The 19,698-nt window shown below is 46.6% G+C and overlaps 1 protein-coding gene across 6 annotated transcripts in view; it reads right to left on the reverse strand.

Annotated features, from left to right (window-relative positions):
• COL27A1 (collagen type XXVII alpha 1 chain) overlaps positions 1 to 19,698 on the reverse strand; it is a 266,717-nt gene that overhangs the window by 133,264 nt on the left and 113,755 nt on the right. For all 6 annotated transcript variants that reach the window (XM_082208770.1, XM_082208771.1, XM_082208769.1 and 3 more), the window contains 6 exons: positions 13,018 to 13,062; positions 8,380 to 8,433; positions 7,189 to 7,233; positions 3,115 to 3,168; positions 1,526 to 1,579; positions 1,020 to 1,073 (listed from right to left, as the gene is read on the reverse strand). In XM_082208770.1, the coding sequence (XP_082064896.1) occupies positions 1,020 to 1,073; positions 1,526 to 1,579; positions 3,115 to 3,168; positions 7,189 to 7,233; positions 8,380 to 8,433; positions 13,018 to 13,062 (306 nt within the window). The remainder of the gene's footprint in view (positions 1 to 1,019; positions 1,074 to 1,525; positions 1,580 to 3,114; positions 3,169 to 7,188; positions 7,234 to 8,379; positions 8,434 to 13,017; positions 13,063 to 19,698) is intronic.

Raw genomic sequence — 19,698 nt, forward strand, 5'->3', positions numbered from 1 at the left:
GCCAAAGACTATTCCTGATACAAACATATTAATAACTGAGGGCTGACCAATATGGTGGGGAGCTTTTCTGGATGAACTCCTTTCTTTATTTTCCTTCTTTTCCTCTCATTCAGCCAAATGAGTCCCTATAACCAAAAAATATGACCCAGCTGCTTCAAGTGATGAGGGTGCTCCACTAGACTCCTAAGTCATGTCCCGTCTGTTACAGCAAACCCAAAAAGGAGTTTCGGGGCGCAAGCATTATGCTGATTACAAAAAGACATCAATGGGCAAAGCAGGCCTGGGCCTACGAAAGCTTATGCCACAAGAAATCTACTAGTCTTTTGAAGATGATACCAGATTCCATTTTGCCCACTTAGCCCTAAACAGTGGGGCAGGAGCTCACTGTGACAGCTCCCAAAGCCACACACCCCCCCCCAAGATGTGGGAGCTGGTGCCTATTGGGACTGGTAGAATGGGAAGCAGGGAGACTAACAGCAAGTAGAGCCAATGACAGGCAGAGGCTGCCTAATTCTCGCTTTGTCACCATCATCCTCCCACCTAAGTTATACAAGGGTAACACAGAGGCTATGAAGGAGGACGCTGATAGGAAGTTCCACCGCACTAGACTGGATGCATGTAAGAAGTAGGCAGCTGTGGGCTGGCTGAGTGCGGGGTGAGGTAGATGGGGCACAGTCCCATTTGCCCCATTGAGACAGCCTTCCCTGCTCCCAGCAAGGGTCCAAGCCCGCAGGCAGCTGTGTTGATCCATTTTGGATTCCCCCAGGCATCTGGGTGGCCACTCTGAGAACAGGAAGCTGGACTGGATGGGTCCTTGGCTTGATCCAGCAGGGCTCTTCTTACATTCATTTTACTTGCCTTTTTAAAAAATGTAATAAGCAAGGGGGTGGGATTCAGAGAAGTGGATGAATTTTAAGGAAGGAAGGATGACCAGCTCAGGATAGAATGCGGTTTAAGAAGAAACCAACTAAAAAAATGGCAATAGGTCTCCAAAGGAAGAAGCCATCTTGAACTCGTACCTCAGGGCCAGGCGATCCTGGAATTCCAACTGCACCTTTGTCACCGATCTTCCCCTGCGAAAAACCAGAAGGGGAACAATGATTCAAGAGAGGGCTTTTTAAGATTGAGGCAGTCAAGCTGGGTGCTCACCTATTGAAATGCTCCTACATAAAACATAAAACCAATATACCCTTCCACCTAGAAAACTAGCAGGTCTACTTTCTACCTGGCTTACCAAGAAAATACTTTTTTCACGAGGACACTTTCAATCACCTTTTATTTTCTTATATTTACATACCACCTTTCTTCTCCCCAGTAATCCAGCCTTCCCCAATCTTGGGTCCCTAGATGTTGTTGCACTACAAACCCCAACACCCTCATCCATGGCCAATGGTCAGGAATGATGGGAGCTGTAATCCTAAAACAACTGGGGACAAGGTTGCTCTAGCCATTACGCTGGTTCTGAGTAGTAGACTACTGGCAGAAGCCTTTATGGGTCATAATGGAAACAGGAGCAGTTACTTACAGCGGGTCCTGGCTTTCCTCTGGCACCTGGCATCCCAGGTGAACCTTGGCTACCCTGAAAAACAGAAGAGAAGCTTCTAGAGGACAGCCCCAGGCAAGAATGTGCAACAGTCAGGGACGATGGGAGTTGTAGCCCAGCAAAATCAGTATGCTCCAGCCCTAAGCATGACAACTCACTACAAATTGGGGCCAACGCAATATGTTTTGGCACCTGAGGAGAACCACAAAATTGTGTCTGCACCCCCAGCCAGGGAAGAAAGGGTGAGTGAAGATCTACATCAGGAACAAGGGAGAGAATCAAATCAATCTTACCCAATGGTTGAAGTGGGAATCAGAGGCTGTCACAGAGGAAAGGGCCTGCTCTGAATCATGCTGGGTGGGCGCAGAGCCCCAAAGACCCCAGAGGGTAGCCCTTGCCATTTCCTCCCTAGAGGTGGGAGGAGACCGGTAGTGTCTCCTATTCACCAAGAGGCTGCTATGGAGGTGGCATGGTGGGGTGGGGTGGGGTCTACCAAGGAGGCAGCAGATCAGCCTCCAAGGATCTCACTGCAGCAGCGAGTACCTGCTGCTCGAAGTGGTCACCTGACCTTGCCTCATTGGGTGGGTTGGCCCTGCTTCAGGTCAATGCTGATCAAGCATTGGCTGGGGAGGGTGCCCAATATGAATGTTGTCATCAAGGGGGCGGGACTTGTACATTCCCTCTTTGCATGTTCAAACTGAATACCTGACAAGTGCTGCAGATTCTTCTGGAACTGCCTTAGGCCCCAGATAGCTTTCCAGACACACCAGACATACTGACCAGGCTAATGAGATTCCCCAGCTGCTATTACCAGTTCTTTAGATTGTTGAATAATTCATTGTAATCTTTTACTACTGCAGTTTTGATTGGTAACCACTTCGGTAGTCAGTGAATGAAAAGGGGCATTAAAATTATATGCGCACACTTTCATAGAAAATGTAACAAGGTGGTAAACAACGTGAAAACACAATGCTGCAATAATAGCGTTAGTAAAAGCATCAGTACCAAATCAATAAAAATTGGTTGATAAAAAAATATTTGGTCCAAAGGACTGTCTGAACAATTCCATTTTTAAAAGACATCTAAAAGAAAATATGGGCAATTCCTGCCAAATATGTATTTGCAGTGAGTTCTGCAGGGCGTGACCTGCCATGTTAAAAGCTCCCCCGCCCAAAATAAATGTCCCATCAGAGGATCTCATTGATTAAGGTGAAACATTAATGTAATTATTATTAATCACAAAGATAATCTGCTTATTTGTATGCATGCTACTTTTTCATAAAATTGTGTCCAAAGTGGCTCACAACAACACAACAATAAATAAAGCAGTTCAGAAATAATAATTAATACCCGTTTTACAAATAGCATGCACACAAATGAGTCATGGCAGTCTAATAGCTTTGACTTGAAGAGAAGGTAATTTTAGTAATTTGATAAAAAAAAAACCCAAGAAGTTTTAATTTGAAGGAAAGTGGGTTTGGAGTGCAATAATCTCACTCAAGGGCAGGTGGTGGGTGGGAATCAGGCGCAGCAATGCCTCAAGATTAAGATTTATACTTAAAATCAGTTACCTTGTCTCCTTGGAATCCAACGTCTCCTGGCACACCAGGCACTCCCTGATCACCCTGAACACACACCACCAAAGAAAGTTACAACAGACGTCATATCAGGGATAAAACACATGCCCAGGTTAATGGAAAAGGACTTGGTTTTACTGGAGCAGCAGAAATGTCATTTTCCAGGCTTGTTCAAGGCAGGATTGGTGGCAAAAAACCCCAGAGCAAAACAGGACTTCTGAGCAAAGTTGGAGTTTTCCCACACCAATGACAGGACATAACTCATCATGAGGTTCTTCCTTGACAACTCACCAGTCAATTAATGGTGCACAAGAGTGCTTACAAGTTGTCTAAACCCCTTCTGAATTGGTCCTCTTTTTCAAACCATCTAAATCGGTGGGTGACATCCTCCTCATTCTTCCTTATACCTTGTGAAGGATAAGATTCTCTGCTGCAACTAGTAATGAGGGCTGCACTACAGTAGGGTCGCCATATAAACCAGAAAATTTCGGTAATGTCCAGGGATGGGGGCTTAATTCTCAGGAAATGGTCTGTTAGGCAAGCGTTCGCATAACAAGCAGACAATTTCCAGTGATTCCTAAGAGAAAATTTATAATGCATTCCTGACCATGGAATTTTGACCACGAACTGAGGAAAGGGCTGAGGAAAACTCAAGAAAACCCCCTGAAACCTTGCAAAAGACAAACAAGGAAGGAAAGACCACTCTCTTATCTGTTCTCTCTCCCTCCAACCCACCACGATATCTGGCAAAACGGCTCCAATGGACTAGCAAAGCACAAAAAGTGAGGCTCGCTTAAGGCTGCTTATTTTGGTACACTACTACACGCAGGTCTGGTTGTTTGGATATCTGAAACTGCAGTGTGTATAGCAAGGTTTGGGTACTAATTCCTCGTGATCGGATAAGTGAATTTTTGCATGAGTGTTTGGATAGTGGGACTGTGTGTACATAGGATGTTCATACACACAACACATACCAAAAATTCTCCCTTTCAAGTAGAAAGCATAGCAGGCAGCGATTGGACCAACAATTCTCTTCCAGATCTTAGTTGACTTATTTGTGGGGGGTGGGAAGGGTGGACAATTTGAAAAGGGCCACCCCTGCCTGCATCATCAAGTAGTTAAGCCTATCAGTCCACATTTTGCTGTGGATGCAGACTCTTAGAATATTCTCATAGGAGGTGCTTATTCCACGTAAACTTACATATACAGTATATTTTCCCCAAAAGCAGCAAGGCTTCTTCTTCCTTTTTGTCAGGCATTTGGAAAGAATTAGGCAATGCACAGCAAATTATTTACTCTCAAAAAAATAAACAACTGAAGGAAATAGCTGCACTGCTGACAACTTCTTATTTTTATTAGAATTTCTAGGCCATCCTAACCCTGGCATGTGAGATGGCCTACAATTTAATACCCTTGTAAAATAGTCAATGAAGCCCTATTAAACAAAAACACACAGTGAAAGTTCTCACCTGTTAACTCTGGCCTCCCAAAGCTAAGCCTGCTAAAAGGATATGTTCACACATTCATGTGGACAACTGGATAAGCACAGCATCCAGTGGTGGCCTTAGGGCCAGCCCTACAATGAGACAAAGTGAGGCAATTGCCTCAGGCAACAGATGCTGCAGTGGGAAGCAGAGGCAAGGTACTGGAGGACTGAGCTGGGTGTGCCACCTCCAGGTGCTGTGGAAGATGTTGCTTGTCACCCGTGTTGAAGAAGGGGAGGGAGGGAGGGACCCATGAGGGTCCAATTCTTCCTAGTACTACATGAGGATGAGACTACTGAGTCCACCCTCTTCCATTCCTGTGCAGACTTTATTTTATTGTTATTGTTTATTAAATTTCTACACCACTCTTCAAGGCAGTTTACAATATAAAAACAAAATACATACCATAATAACAAAGAAAAATGCCCCCGCCCCATCCCTGTCTAGCTACGCTACTGGGATGGAAGCAGACTAATTTATTGCCAAAAATGAGTAGTTTAAAACTATGGGTTGTATCCAACTAAGTTACACTCAAGAGTAGACCCACTGAAATGAATGGAATTAAAGTTAGTCATTAAAAAAAAAATCAGTGGGTCTACTCTAATTGGGATACAACCCAATCTTAGTCCTACTTGGAGCAGACCCCTTGAAATTCATGGACATGATGCACTTAGGTTCCATTAATTTCAATATGTCTACCCTACTTCATACACAAATGTGCACGTCAAGTGACTGTCTGCCCCTAGAGAAAGATCTGGACTGGTCACTGCTGCAAACCATGGGGTTCAGTCTTTTGGGAACATCTGCTGCACAAGGAAACGAACTGGAGTAAAATAACTTGGAGATGTGTGTGTAAGACCCTCCACCAGCAGAGCCACAATGCAGACACACAAAGGGCTGCATCGATTCTACAAAACTCTGGTGGAAGGAGAGAGCTTTTGCCAAGCAGGATGTGGGATGCCCTCAAAACCTGTAAGTCCTTCTCCCAGAACTCTGCAAGTCAGCAAGAAGCAGCAGATGGAACAAGTTAGGTCCGGGGATGCTGATCTCATCTGATTTGAGTTAATAATTCGGAAAAGGTTGCTGGCTCCTGGCAGTACAGAGGACATTTTGAGTGCCATGCTGTTGCTGCTGCTGAGCCAGCATCCTGCGCTTCAGACCCTCTCTTGCACATGGGATACTCCCCCCCCCACCTGGAGCAGAGTAAAGTTGGAGCTCTGTTCTGAATGATTCAGATCCCTCTAGCAGAAAAACCCAGCGGCATGGGGGCTTCTTTCAGGGGTGGGTGTGGGACCCTTTTGCAACCCAAGGGCCAGAGGTGGCAAAAAAAAAAAAAAAAATACACAGAGCAACGTTTGTACAGTTGGCTACATTCCAGTCATGCAGAAACACAGAGGTTTCAAAAGGCAGAAGCAGGCAAGCAAGAGGAGCAATCGCAGTTCAAGAGTACATTTCAGTCAAGCAGAAGCAGTCAAGGGCTTCTGCAGTTGATCAAGGCTGGGTGAGCAGTGTGGCCTAGTGAGCACTCAAAGGGCCAGACAGAGGAGCTTGTCTGTCTGATTAGCTGCTCTGATATATGGGTTTTTAAAATTTTAATGCTTTCCAATCCCATAGGTTTTACAGCATTTTATCATTACTGGATATTTTACTGCATTTTATTCTTTCTTACTTCAAACATTCAAAAGTTATTATTTATTTATTTAAAAATAAAATAAATTATTGATTATCTAGTTTTCGTTCAGTTTTAGTTGCTGGGTTTTTGGAAACTGCTTTACGAACTTCATGAAAAGCAATATATATATACACACACATGAACAAAGAAAGTAGATATGCTCTCCAACAAAAAAAGGTTTCAAAAAATAAATATATATTCTACAAGATGGACCACAACATAAAAATAATGGGTGGGATCCTACTAAGTCATTCTTAAGAGCTGACCCATTGAAATTAATAGACTTAAATTTCAATGGGTCTACTTTGGGTGTGGCTAACACTGGATCTTATCCAATGTATATTTCACTGTGAAATTAGAATTGCAGAGAAAAATGATGGCAAAATGCATAATCCTAAAGTCTCTTGATGGAGAACAAATTGGTTGATCACCAAATATCTAGCTGTGCATATAAAACCCCAAAGGCTGTGTCTATCTAGGTTATAAGCAGAATAAACCCACTGAAACCAATTGGCCTAATTAATCATATTCATTAATTTCAATGGGTCTACTCCGAGTATACACTAAGTAGTGCTAATGTTGTACACAACCCCATATTTCTTCCCCAGACAAGTGAACTGATTTTTGCCACCAAAAATGACCAAACAGCCCTAGATCATATTAAATTGTAAGACATTGTTATAGATCCATCCCCTTTAATTCTGGGAACCTTTCACAAAACAAGATGGGACCAATCTTAAGAGTGTTAAATCTTTGTTTTTCCATTATGTTCTAAACTTAGATATACAGATCAGAAAGACTGGCAAACTAAGGGAGTTGCAAGTAATGAGGTATATATCACACAGTGTGAAGAAAACAGGGTCTTGCATGCAGAAAGAAAACAACAGTGCAATAAGGGAATATTCAGATCACCTTATCACCTTTCAGTCCACTCTCTCCAGGATTTCCCATCAGCCCCTAACAAAGAGAAAAGAGAGGGTGAGACCAAAGTGAACTGAAGCATTGCCCTTCATTCCAAATCTAAGAGCCACAGAGTGTGAGGAGGCTGAATCAGGGCTCTCCTGAAATATAAGGACGATTCCCATTCACCAAACCATCCATGGAACACATTTGCTTCAGGAAATTCAGATAAAGGGGGAAACATAGAGAAAATATAGGGTTGCAGCCAATGTTAGTCCTACTCAGATTAGGCACACTGAAGTGTCTAGGTGAAGTGAAGTATAGGTGTGGCCAACTTAAGATACATTGGTTTTAATAGGTCTTCTCTAAGCAGAACACAGTTAGCTACAGTCCATTTCCTGGACAGTTTCCATTCCAGTTGGTCATTATAAAAACTAGTACACAATTTCCATTACTGGTGTCTGATTTTTTTCATTTTCCTCTTCCCTCCTTTTTTGTGTTGTGCCATTTAAGATTGTTTTAATGATGCTTCCCTGCCTGTGGCTTCAGGAGATGGGGGCATATTCCATGGTCTTCTAATTGGAGGGTTGGAGTTGTGCTCCACCTTATAGATCACAACACACACTTCTGCATGCAGAACAAATAGTGGGTGCTGGGTTCAGGGGAACCCTAAAGAAAGAAGAATATGACTAAGGGGAGCCTAGCTCAGACGATTTGAAAAACATATGAAGCTGCCTTATACCTTTGGCAGGCAAGTCATTGTGCCCGTTTCCTCACCTGTTGTCTACTCTGACCAACAGCTGCTCTTCAAGGATTTCCCCATCTCCTGCTACCTGGTCACATTTGGATTGGAGATTCCAGGGGTCATCTGCATGGCAGGCTAGTATTCTAACACTGAACTTGGATCCATCTCATCTAGCATCTTCTGCTCTAGCCTTTGCTAATATGGTGCCCCCTCTAGGTGCTTTGGAGTACAACTCCCATCAGCCCCAGTAAGCATAGCTGATGGGAGTTGTAGTTGAAAGCATCTGCAGGACACTCCACTGGGAGAGGCTGGTCCACTCTGATTCCTTATGGCTCTGTGGGGTCTTTACCAGCCCAACAACCCAATATGGTCTTTGAGCGGCAACGCTGGGGATCAAACCTGTGACCTTGTGCTCTGCACCACTGAGCTATGGCCTCTGCTTATTGGAAGTCAGTCACCTTTAATCCTTTTGGTCCTGGAAAACCTAAAGGTCCAACTGCACCCATATCGCCCTGGTGAGAAAGAGAGAGAGAGAGAAAAGTGAGGTTTAGGAATGGAGAACAACAAAGCCTTCTGCCTCCTCTGAGGGCTGTCTAACTTTTGCTGCTAAGCAGTGTACCGCAAAGAGGAACAGTCAAGCCACAAGGACTAGAAACTTACTTTTTTTTTAAAAAGGTGCAGTTCAAACAATACCAAACTAGAGTATGCTGAGAATGTATTTCTGAATTCATCCATGGATAGCTCAATCTCAGGGTTGTGGGTTTGAGCCCCACACTGGGCAAAAAGATTCCTGCTTTTCCGGGGGTTGGATGAGATGACGCTTGTGGTCCCTTCCAACTCTACAATTTTATGATTCTATATGGAAAAAGCTCAAGGTCATAAGGAAGGGTGGAATAGGAAACCTGCCTGAAAAAGCAGACTTCAGACAGTGGACATTCCTAGCCCTGCCTGGGGATGCTAAGAACTGAACCTGGGACATTCTGCATGAAAAGCAGAAGTTCTATCACTGAGGAACAACCCTTCACTTAACAAAGAAAAGCCACAGTCCTCATGGCTCTGAATGAAGGGCTGCTTATACTGAGTCAGACCACTGGCCCAACTAGTTCAGTATTATCTACTCAAACTGGTAGCAGCTCTCCAGGTTTGGGGGTCATTCCCAGGCATACCTGGACACAACAGGGACTGAACCAGGGATGTTCTGTGTACAAAACATTAGATCTGCCACTGAGCTGTGGGTCCTCCCAGCATTGTGTGAATTACCCAGGAAAGGTACCAGAGTTCAACTGTTTCAAGGTCCCTGTTAAGGCAATCTCCTTCTTGCTTCCACACACACCCTTAGAACGGAGCAAGCTAGCTCTGTGCCTTGAGTTCTTCTCTGCCCTGGATAAACAAACAGAGGAGCTGCTGGTTCTGCTAAAGGCATATTTCTGTACAGGGAGATCACACAGCCGAATGCACCATGTGAGCTTTCAGCTGCGGCTTCCTGAAAACATATAGCTTTTTCATGCCCTGCAGCTTCATAGAGGGTCCTTGCAAGAAAGGGCTCGCTTCATAAAGCAGACCTGGATCACTCAGCTTGGACGGATGCGGCCAGCTCTGGTTACTGCTCACACCTTGCTCTGGTCGTGGAGGAACAGCACTCAATGCCAGCATGCAAAAGAGATAACTGGGTACCAAGACCTCAGGATATCTAGAACCAAGAGGAGGGCATGGGCAAAGTCAACCACGAGGGGTGTTATGCTGAGCATCACCAGAAAGGTCTCTAGTGTAGTGTTAACGCTCAGAGTGCTGGACTAAGACATGGAAGACCCAGGTCTAAAATCCGCACTCAGCTGTGCAACTCACTGGGTGGTGATCTTGGGCCAGTCACCTTATCTCAGTCTAACCTTCTTCACAGGATTGTTGTGAGGATAAAATGGGGAGGAGGAGAACCACATATACCACCTTGAGTTCCTTGGATGGAAAATAAGTGGGGTATATAAGTGTAAAAAATAAAATAAGTAATAAAAGCAAAGGCAACTCCAATGGTCCCTGACCATTGGCTATGCTGACTGGGGCTGCTGGGAGAAGAGGGACCTTAGAGAGGCCTTCCCATGGCTATTGTGTGTAAACTGCTAAGAAGGGAATATCCACACTCCCTGATGCAGTATACTTATTTTTTTGGGGGGGGAATGCTGCCTTATCTTAAAAGGGGGAGGCGCTGCAAAACTGGAAAAGATGCAGAAAAGAGACCATCTGGTTAAACTGATTGATGGGAGAAATGAGACAGACGAAAGAAGGGAGTTCCTTGAGCAGCGTGGAATTTTTTCTGTGGAATGAGGTTAGGCAATGGCCACAGTTTTGAATAGCTCTGCTGCAGGGGTGGGCAACCTATGGCTCTCTAGATGTTGTCAGATTCTGACTCACATCATCCTCAGTGAGCAACATCTGGAGGGTCACAGGTTTCCCATCCCTGGACCCAGACAAATTTGCAGAAGAGGATAAGCCTTGTCAATGGCCGCTAATCATGACAGCTGCAGAAGCAGCACGCCACCAAATCACCAGATTTTAGACACCTTAGGGTAGTTTCAGTTCTCAGCCAGGAAAATGTACCATTTATAAAGTGCAAGAGCTGCTTCCCTTGACAACTCATTCAGGCCATCTATGAGCCAAAAATGACTGCCACATTGTGGGCAGGAGGGTTGGGCTGTGCGGTAAGGTTGTAGACTGGCAGCAGGGGAAAAAAATACTCACAAGGTTGAATTATTACTCTGCAGGCACCTTTTTGCCATGCCCTGACTCCCCAATGTGGGACAGACTCTAATCCAGAAGTACCCAACAGGGTGCCCTCCATATGTTTTTGGGCTCCAAAACATAGTTGTTTTAACAACAACAGTGGAACATATAAGACAGGATTAGCATTCAGTAATAGGAGACTTCCAGAGAAAGTGTGTTATAACTTATGACAACACAGTGACACCTTCATTTGACTTAATTAAACATAAAGTATCCTCTCCAGAGAGAGACGCGGATTGCTGGGGGACAATGAACTTCATTGCATTTATTGATAAATCTTGCAAACGCATGTAGCAAGCTGCATACTTATGGAAGGCTCACAAATACAACAAGGACACAACAGCATGCTCTCATGCGTGATCCCCAGTCCTTATAGCCTAAACAAGTGATGCTACCATATACTGAGTCAGACCATTGCCACATCCAGCCCAGTGTTGTCTACGCAGACCAGAAACAGCTCTCCAAGGTCTCAGCAAAAGGTGGGTTGCTATTTTTGAGAGGAAAAATGCCTTAAACAAGGCCGGGCTTTTTGTCCACTTAACTCAAGCTTCTCTACTCTGACTGCCAGCAGCTTTCTCAGTAACACGCTACCTGCTCTTTTTAACTGAGAATGCCAGGGATCAAACTTGGGACCTTCTGCATGCAAAACAGGAGCTCTACCACTACACTACAAGTTCCCCGAACTTTTAGACCAGCTACCTTTCACTGGTCTCAGCATCTCCAGTTAGAGGATCAGTGAATGGTGGGTCGTACCTTCTCTCACCCCCCTCCAAGAGTGCACAATGGTATACCTGTGCCTGGAGTGTTGTGTTTTAAGCCAATAATGGAATTATATGCCAGAATGATCTTTCATACAGTCCTCCCCCATATATATTTTTAATCCCTGCATGTGGAAAACCACCACATAAGAGAGAAAGCTAGGTAAGAACCTTGACAAGCTAGTTTTCTGAATGGTGGGATTTGTTGTGAATGGAGGAAAAACCAGCCATGTGAGACTTCCCACCAATCCTACAACCTGCAGTCGAGTGCACTACAACCCAGGCACATATTGACCACCCCAAGGAGGATTTAACACTTTGAAGAGCTGGCTGTATTGCATTGATGGGGAACATGCCTCACGTGCAGAGATGTTACTGAATTACAAACTCCCACTACTCATTGGGCAATGCTAGCTGGGGCTAATGGAAGCTGTAGTCCAAGAACATCTGGAAGAGGACCACAGGTCCCTCCCCCCCCACTGCTTCCCAGTGGTAACTGGCGCCCACTGGGACTGGTAGAGTGCAAAGACCAGCCATAGGCAAAGCAAGAGCCAACAGGCCGTTTGAGATGGATAGTGCAGTCCCCTAATTGCCCTAATGAACCAGCCTCCAATGAACTGCCCTGTTGCGAGGAACAGGCTGCACACACAACACACACTTAAAGCACATTCTGCCATCACCAAATAACACTGGGTACTGTACTTTGTTGGGAGTGCTTGGAATTGTAGTTCAGAGGGGAAACTACAGCTCACGGGATTCTTTGGGTGGTGGAGCTGGTGTGCCCAGTGGCGTAGCGTGGGGGGTGCCAGGGGTGCCGGCCGCACCGGGCGCAACATCTGGGGGGGGGCTGCTCGCTGCCTCCGGAGTTGCCAAAGAGCCTCGGGCACAGGCTGTAGCGGAGCTGCATGTCTCGCGGAACCGACGAGCTGTGCGCGCGTCCGGGCTGAAGGTGCCCGGCAGGCAGCGGCTCTCAGCGCTCGCCGCGGAGGACGCACCAGGCAGCCCCTCCTCACAGCCCCGCCTCCGCTGGTGCTGCTGCAGCTGCTGGGCCGTTGCATTTTCCTCGCCTCTCTGCCCCCCTCCTCCTCTGGGCAAGCGGTGCCGTTTGGGCGGCAGCGCCAGCGGCAACTTGCAGGTTAGGGGTTGGGGGGGTGCAAGTTACTTGTCTTGCCCCGGGTTAGGGGGCGCAAATTACTTGCGTTGCCCTGGGTGCTGACAACTCACGCTACGCCGCTGGGTGTGCCTTAAATGCACGGTGTGTGTTTGCAGCAGTCTCAGTGGCTTCCTGCATGCAGGAGCACCTGCTAAGTAGCCTCCTCCTTCTCCCACCCCAGCAAAGGTAACTCAGTGCTGCTGTTTTCGCCCATTGTGTCAACACTGCAGCTTTAACACTTCCCTCCCTGCTTGCACAGACCTCCCCCGCCTCGCCCTGCAAGGGCAGCAGATTAAATCAACACAGTGCATTTCCACGGGGCTCTTAGTGGTGCCTTGGAAAGAGTTAAAAAGAAGAAGCAGCGTCCCAGAGCCCCAGATGAAAAGCTCTCCTGTCTTTACCGTACTTACAACGAGTCCGTGAACTCCAGGAGGACCCGGGGCTCCCACGTCTCCCTAAAAGGAAACAAAGAGCAACATAGTTACAGTCTTTTTGTCAGCAAAAAGTGGAGATTCTTCCCTCCACACACCCCCCCCACTTAAAACGTAGAAGAAGAAGTGCCTCCGTGTGGTGAGGGCGGCAGGGGAAGGGTTAAGGGTGCCCCGCCCTCGGTGGGCAATCTAGAGCTTCCATCTTCAGCAAGCTTGTAAATAAAAGAGACCTCCTTGGAAGACACAAGGCTGCTTGTTCAAGACCGGCTTTCCTCTCCGCTCCCCCCCCACCTCCCCCAAAAATGGGACAGGAGAGAAGAAGGATTTCACTGTGTGCTTTTGGAAAGGGGGGGGGCGGAGCAAGAGAAGGGTGCTGGACAAGGAAAGAAAGAAAGAAAGAATTTTCCACCATCACTTTTCTCTTTCCCACCTGCAAAAACAACCCTCAAGAGTCCAGCACAAACCCCTGCCTTGCTCACCGCTAAACAAGCCCTGTGGCTAAGAACTGGACACTACTGCTCCCATTTTACAGATGGATGAACTAAGGCTGAGAGGGGGCAAATTGCTGAAGAAAAAGAGCTTGAGGTCCAACGCATAGCAACAGGAGCGCCAGACAGAGGTGTCTTAGCTGGAGCAATAGCGATAGATACATATAGAATCTCAGAATCCTAGAGTTAGAAGGGCTCACAAGGGCCACCTAGTCCAACCCCCTGCAATGCAGGAATCTTTCCCCCAACATGGGGCTCGAACTCACAACCCTGAGATTAAGAATATCATGCTGTACCAATTGAGCTACAGAGAAAGGAAGAGGTTCAGGAATTCAATCTTTCTCCCCACTCAGTGCTCAGAAATACACAGTAAGCAGTCTGGTGGGGCTTGGGGGGGGTCCCACTGGCTTATGGCAAAGCTGGGGCCTCAGCTAGATTGGTAAAGAAAAGGTGATTTATAAGTGTTGTATATGCAATATAACACTGTGCCACCAGATGGTGCTGTGGAGTCCCGTTTTTTCCTACAGGATTTCCCTGTTTAAATTTACAAAGCGTTTAACTGGAACACTTCTTTGATGTGTCTAGATTCAGCCTGTATAGAGCAATGGATGTGAATTTTACCTTTGTACAGTAGGCTAGTTTATACACCCACACTCACACACCTCTCTCTGCCCTCTGTCCAGGCACTCAGGACTTATGATCAGAGTTCAAAGACACATTCCAGCTATGCAAAAGCACTCAAGGAGGATGCAAAGCAGGGCTAGTAAGAGGTCTGGCTCAGGGAAGTGTGGACTAGGGAAGGCTCCTAAGGGCCAGATAGAGAGGCCTGGGGACCACACTTACCACAAGCAAATAAAATAATCCTGCTGATGAGGAGGACTATGTCTATAAAAAAACCTACAGAAAGCCATTCATGAAGAAGAGCCTCTCTGCAGGCATGGGTTGCATCCAGTATTAGTTCTACTCAGAGTAGACACAGTGAACTGAATGGTCACAGCTGACAGATTCATTCATTTCAGGTTGGTCTACTTTGACTATGACTTAGCTGGATAAAATCCTGTGGGGCTCTCCTTCATCATAAGGAAATCATCATACCCACCAGCCTTTGCCATCCTGGTGCCAGATGTTATGGGCAACATATCCCATCATTTCCAGCTGTGGCGAAGGCTGCTGTGCACTACCAGGGAATTCAGTGCTTCAAGCGAGAGTCTGTATGCAGCCAAAATGGCACCTTTGGTGCACAAAAGAGAGGCATCAGCAGGTTTGGGGGAACCCCAAAAATTGCAAAAAGTACAAAACAGTAATTACGAGGGAAATGCCATTTTGGGGTGGGTGTGTTATTGTTATTCACGTCCACTTCTCCCTATCCAGTGTCTCCACACCCTGCATAATTTTACATGCCTCTATACCCCACCCCAGCAAAGTATAACACTCTGAATGTTATAACCTTTCCTGATGTGGAAGATGCTCCAGCCCATGCTCAGTGGCCAGAGAATGATGGTGTGTGTAAAACGGGGGGGGGGGGAGGAGCATGGAATGTAATAGCATGGAGGAGGGCATGACTAGTTAGTCGGCTGGAACAGGGACCATGAGCACTCCGCGCTGCACCCATTTCTAAAATTTCCACAAAGAGAAAGAAGAACAGAAGGGGGTTGGGGGTGTGGGAAGAGACTGCCACAAGCCAATCTGAGGTAAACAGCACAAGCCACCCAAATTCAGTGGCACGGGAAGAAACAGTCAAGAGCCCAAAGTGTGTATAAAATTCTGTAAGCAGGTGGCAGGGCAGAAACATGGGATCCACAACTGTGTTTTCTGCATACATTCCTCCCAGCAGACTCAGAATCTGTTCCATGGGTGTCCTTTGCTGGAATTTGCTCTGTCTGTGACACTTTCCTTGACCCCACCAAACCTCTCTTCAAGCAAGCTAAGGCCTTCCCTTTTCATTCTGTGCACTAAGTGTCATAAGCTGCCCAAGTGGGGGTGGGGAAGAAAATCTAAAAAGGCCAAAGGGAAGGATTCTCTTCCGCTGGGGAATTAACATTGCAGGACTCTGGATTCTCCGGATATCCCAGGCAGAGCTTTCAAAAACTGACCTAGAGCTCCAAGCCAGATTCACGTTGAGCCCCTGAAATCTGCTTAGCCCCTCTGCCAGCCTGAGCAATGGTCTGGGGTGATGGGAGTCCAGCAACATCTGGAGGGCCACAGATCCCCTGCCCCTCTTTCAGAATGAGCCCAATATGTTGCCAGATGACTGGAGATATTCCGAAGAGGCAGCTAGTGTTTCCTTCCTACAACACAGCTCGACACCCTCCATATACTCTGAACTTCAGCACCCATAATCCTGGTCCATTTTGCATGCTGGCTGGAGCTGAGGGGAGTTGGGAGTCCAACAACACCTGAAAGGGTTTCTGGTTGGGGGTAGACTGTCAGTTCATGGGAAGGGCCATAGCTCTATGGCAGAGTATCTGCCGTGCAACCAGAAGGTCCCAGGTTCAATCCCCAGGGGCATCTCGAGGAAGGTTTTGGAGAGAGACTCCTGATCTGGAATCCTAGAATCTTAGAATTGTAGAGTTGGAAGGTACCCTGCAACACAGGAATCTAAACTAAAGGATCCCTGACAGCTTCCTCTGTTCCTGTACCAATTTAAAATCCTAATGGCACACCCACCCAGTATAATTAAGTGAATCTATGGTTTATCACAAGATAAATGGTGATGTGGACAAACTCTCACTGACACAACCAGGAATGTGGGGAAATCAATGCAGCTTATTCTGTAATGAGTCAAACACAGCCGACAAACTCCTAGAACTCTGACGTGTGGGCAAGAAGCATAAATTGTGCTGAAATTCCCTCTTCAGCACAACTGTCAAAGGTGCAAGGGAGTCTGTCCTTCCTATTGCCACCACCCTTGCATCAGGTAGGAATGGTTGATGCTGTCATCCCACTAGTAAGCTGGGGAGGTGAGCCGTGCAGGCCAGAAGAGGCCCCTGACCCACTCTGGAAAGAGTCTTGGCCAGCCAGGGGATAACGGCATGGTGGGTGACATATTTGAGGGGCAGGGGTCCAACGAAGGAGGGTGGGAGAACAGGCAAGGGATAACAGGAGAATAAAAGAATACAGAGCTAATCCATGGGCAAGCCATCCCATAATGACACAGTGTGGGAGGGAGGCTAAAGGCAGCACTTTTGCCGCTGGCCACCCCAGGGGCAAGTCAAGGAGAGAAGGGGCTAACTGAAGGAAGGGAAAGGCTACTAAGGCAGAGTGATTAATAGGGAAGGATGACAGCTTAAATAAGTTTTTGGGAACTTTTGGCCCTTCAGATGCTGCCGAACTACAACTCCCATTAGCCCCAAGCAAGCAAAGATGCTTGGGGTTGTAGTTCAGCAACACCTGGCAGGCCAAAGGTTCCCATACTTGGTTTAAGTAAACAGATCTCAGATGAGGATGATAAGGGCGCATTAGAGTGAGGTGCTCACCAGGTGTTTTCTTAAGGCAAGGGAACCCCTGAAGACACTTTGGATCCATAGTGGGAGGGTGGCAGCTCTCACACTGCCATTCTGAATTTAACTGGCAGTGTGAGGGCCAAGAACCCCTGGTTCTGTGCAGTGTCCTGGTCATGGTGAGCAGCCTGATCTGGTTCCCAAATTACACCCCCCCACACACACCATGGACCACCTAACCAAGGGCCTTGGAGGACCACTTAACAATTTCTCTTGTAATGCACTGTGCTAGATGCTGTAGGATTTACAGAGAATTCAAACTGTAATACAATATAAGAAATAAAAGAAGCAACAGAAATGCAATGAGAAATTAATGTGAACACTTAGTGTCGTGGGTTCGCCTTCTCCTGTCTTCAACTGCAAGTCTACACACATGCCACGGACCACTTTAATGAAGCTCATGGCTCATTTAAGGATCCTCAGGCAATGGAGTGCTTCCATCCATCAATTCCTGTTTCTCTCCAACAGGAATAGTTAAAATGGCTTTCTCTTTAGGCTAGAAGTGGGGACCAGACCTGGGGTGGGGAACCTTAGGTTGGAGCCAAATGCAGCCCTGTTAGCCCCTCTCTAGCTCTCTGGCCCTTGGGACCTTCCCCTGGGCAGCGCACTACCAACCCCCACACCTCTTACCAGCTCTCCTCTGTGGCTTCCTTTAGTGTTTGTATACCTAGCTTGAACCATGATCCTGCCTTTTGCTTGCATGGATGAAGGTTAGAGAGAGGTGTCTCTCTCTCTCTCTCTCTCTGTGTGTGTGTTTGTGTGTGTGTGGAGACCTTGGACTTTCATAAGGACAGACTGTAGCATGCGGTGCAAAGATAAGAGCCCCATCCTTGACTCTGCCCACTTTGGTCTCTGGTTGCACCTGTCACTGGACTTTCAAGATTCCAGAAGGCCTGCCTGCCCAGGAGGGAATATGGCTCTAAACAAAAAAACCAAAAAAGCACCACCCAATAAAATTATTGGTAAAAACAGCTAACAACAAACATTCAAAAATAATTAAACTCAACAACAAACTAAAAACAGATCAATACACACATCAACTCCCTCATGTGGTGAGCCTTTGAACTACAATTGGCAGCTTCTCAGTAAAGTACCTTCAGGCCCCAGACCGGGGGCTGATGGGAGCTGGAGTCCAACAGCATCTGGAGGGTACCTCTGTGGCAAAAGTGGTCTCTCCAGATGCTATTGAACTGCAACTTCCATCAGCCCCAGACACCATGGCTGATGGACCTCCCCTGCCCTAGACTGAATGCGCTCAGCCAGACTGGCCACTGGATTCTCCCTAGACAAGGAAGTGCATAAAAAGGCTCCTGCTTCCAGTTAGAACCTCACTGGAGCAACATGGTGATTTCCTGAACCCTGGCACACTCCTGGAAATCTTCGGTCCTGACCTCTCACTCACTCCTCTATCCTATCTGCTGATTTGCCCTGCTCTTTGGTCCTGACTACTCTTCTGGTTCCAATGGCTGCCTTTGGCACACCCATGCAAAAATTTACTCAAATCCAGTTTGATGGAAGGCAGTGTAGAAACATAGAATTGTAGAGTTGGAAGGGAACCTGACAGCTATCTAGTCCAAACCCCTGCAATGTAGGAATCTCAACTAGAAATGCTTTAAATCAGGGGTAAGAAACCTCAAGTCCAAGGGACAAATGCTCCAAGCCTCACTATTTGGCCCTTGGGGTTCACCCAGTCGTGCCCCCTCTTCCTGAACCTACGCCCCCCAAGTGGCCCTTCCTTGAACGTTTTTGCATGTCTGATAATGTTTCTTGCCTGCCTGGATGAAGGACAGGTCCTGGGGTGAATGGTACAATGGTGAGATTCACATTTATTGCACCTTCTTCTTTTTCTCATGGCTGTGCCCACTACTGCCACGAAGGCCCAGGAAAGTTGCCCAAAAGAGAATGTGGCCATGGGCTGAAAAAGGTTCCCCATCACTACCTTAATTAATTAAATAAATTAGGAACTAGGTGCACCCAGGAAGACACCAACAGAGCCAGTATCTCTAGGTGGGCAAATGCTTCCAACTTCCAAAACAAGGAATACCTAAGACATAACTGAGTTGCAATGGCAGATTCTGGGTGAGAGTCACACACATACAGGAGGAAAGCCCACTCAGCTCTTGTGCTGAAAGCCTTCATGTTCTGCTTGTGGGTTTCCCAGAGGCAGCTGGTGGATGGCCACTGTGGGAAAAGATTCTAGAGCAGACAGGTCGGCCCTTGGTCTGATCCAACAGGTCCCTTCTAATTGTCCTTAACTCCTACCCTTTAATTCTCACACAAGCAGCCAGAATGAAGGGCATATGCTGTGTCTAAAGCAAGCAATCTTTATGCATTTTATCTCTGCTCTGACAACTGAACTGCTGGACAGCTGTTCTACTTAAAACACACACACACACACACAAATGCACCAAGGAAAATCAATTGAAACAGAAAATTTTGAGGTTAGGGAGAGTTAAAAGCAACATTTGGGAAGGGTTAGGGAAAGAAATCTGCTGGTCCAAAGCATATTTTCTGGTGATAATGCAGTTTTATTTTTCGAAAAGTATCAAAGGAAAAAGGGCCTTCCTGGCGCGCTTCTATAGAAGGGGATAGGCTGAGCAAGAAATTGTATGGTGAGGGGACCAGGGATGGTTCTCTGAATTTCGTGTTTTTCAAATATTAAATTCACACAT

The sequence above is a fragment of the Podarcis vaucheri genome (genome assembly GCF_965113315.1).
Source record: "Podarcis vaucheri genome assembly, chromosome: Z".
In the NCBI taxonomy this organism is placed as follows: Eukaryota; Metazoa; Chordata; class Lepidosauria; order Squamata; family Lacertidae; genus Podarcis; species Podarcis vaucheri.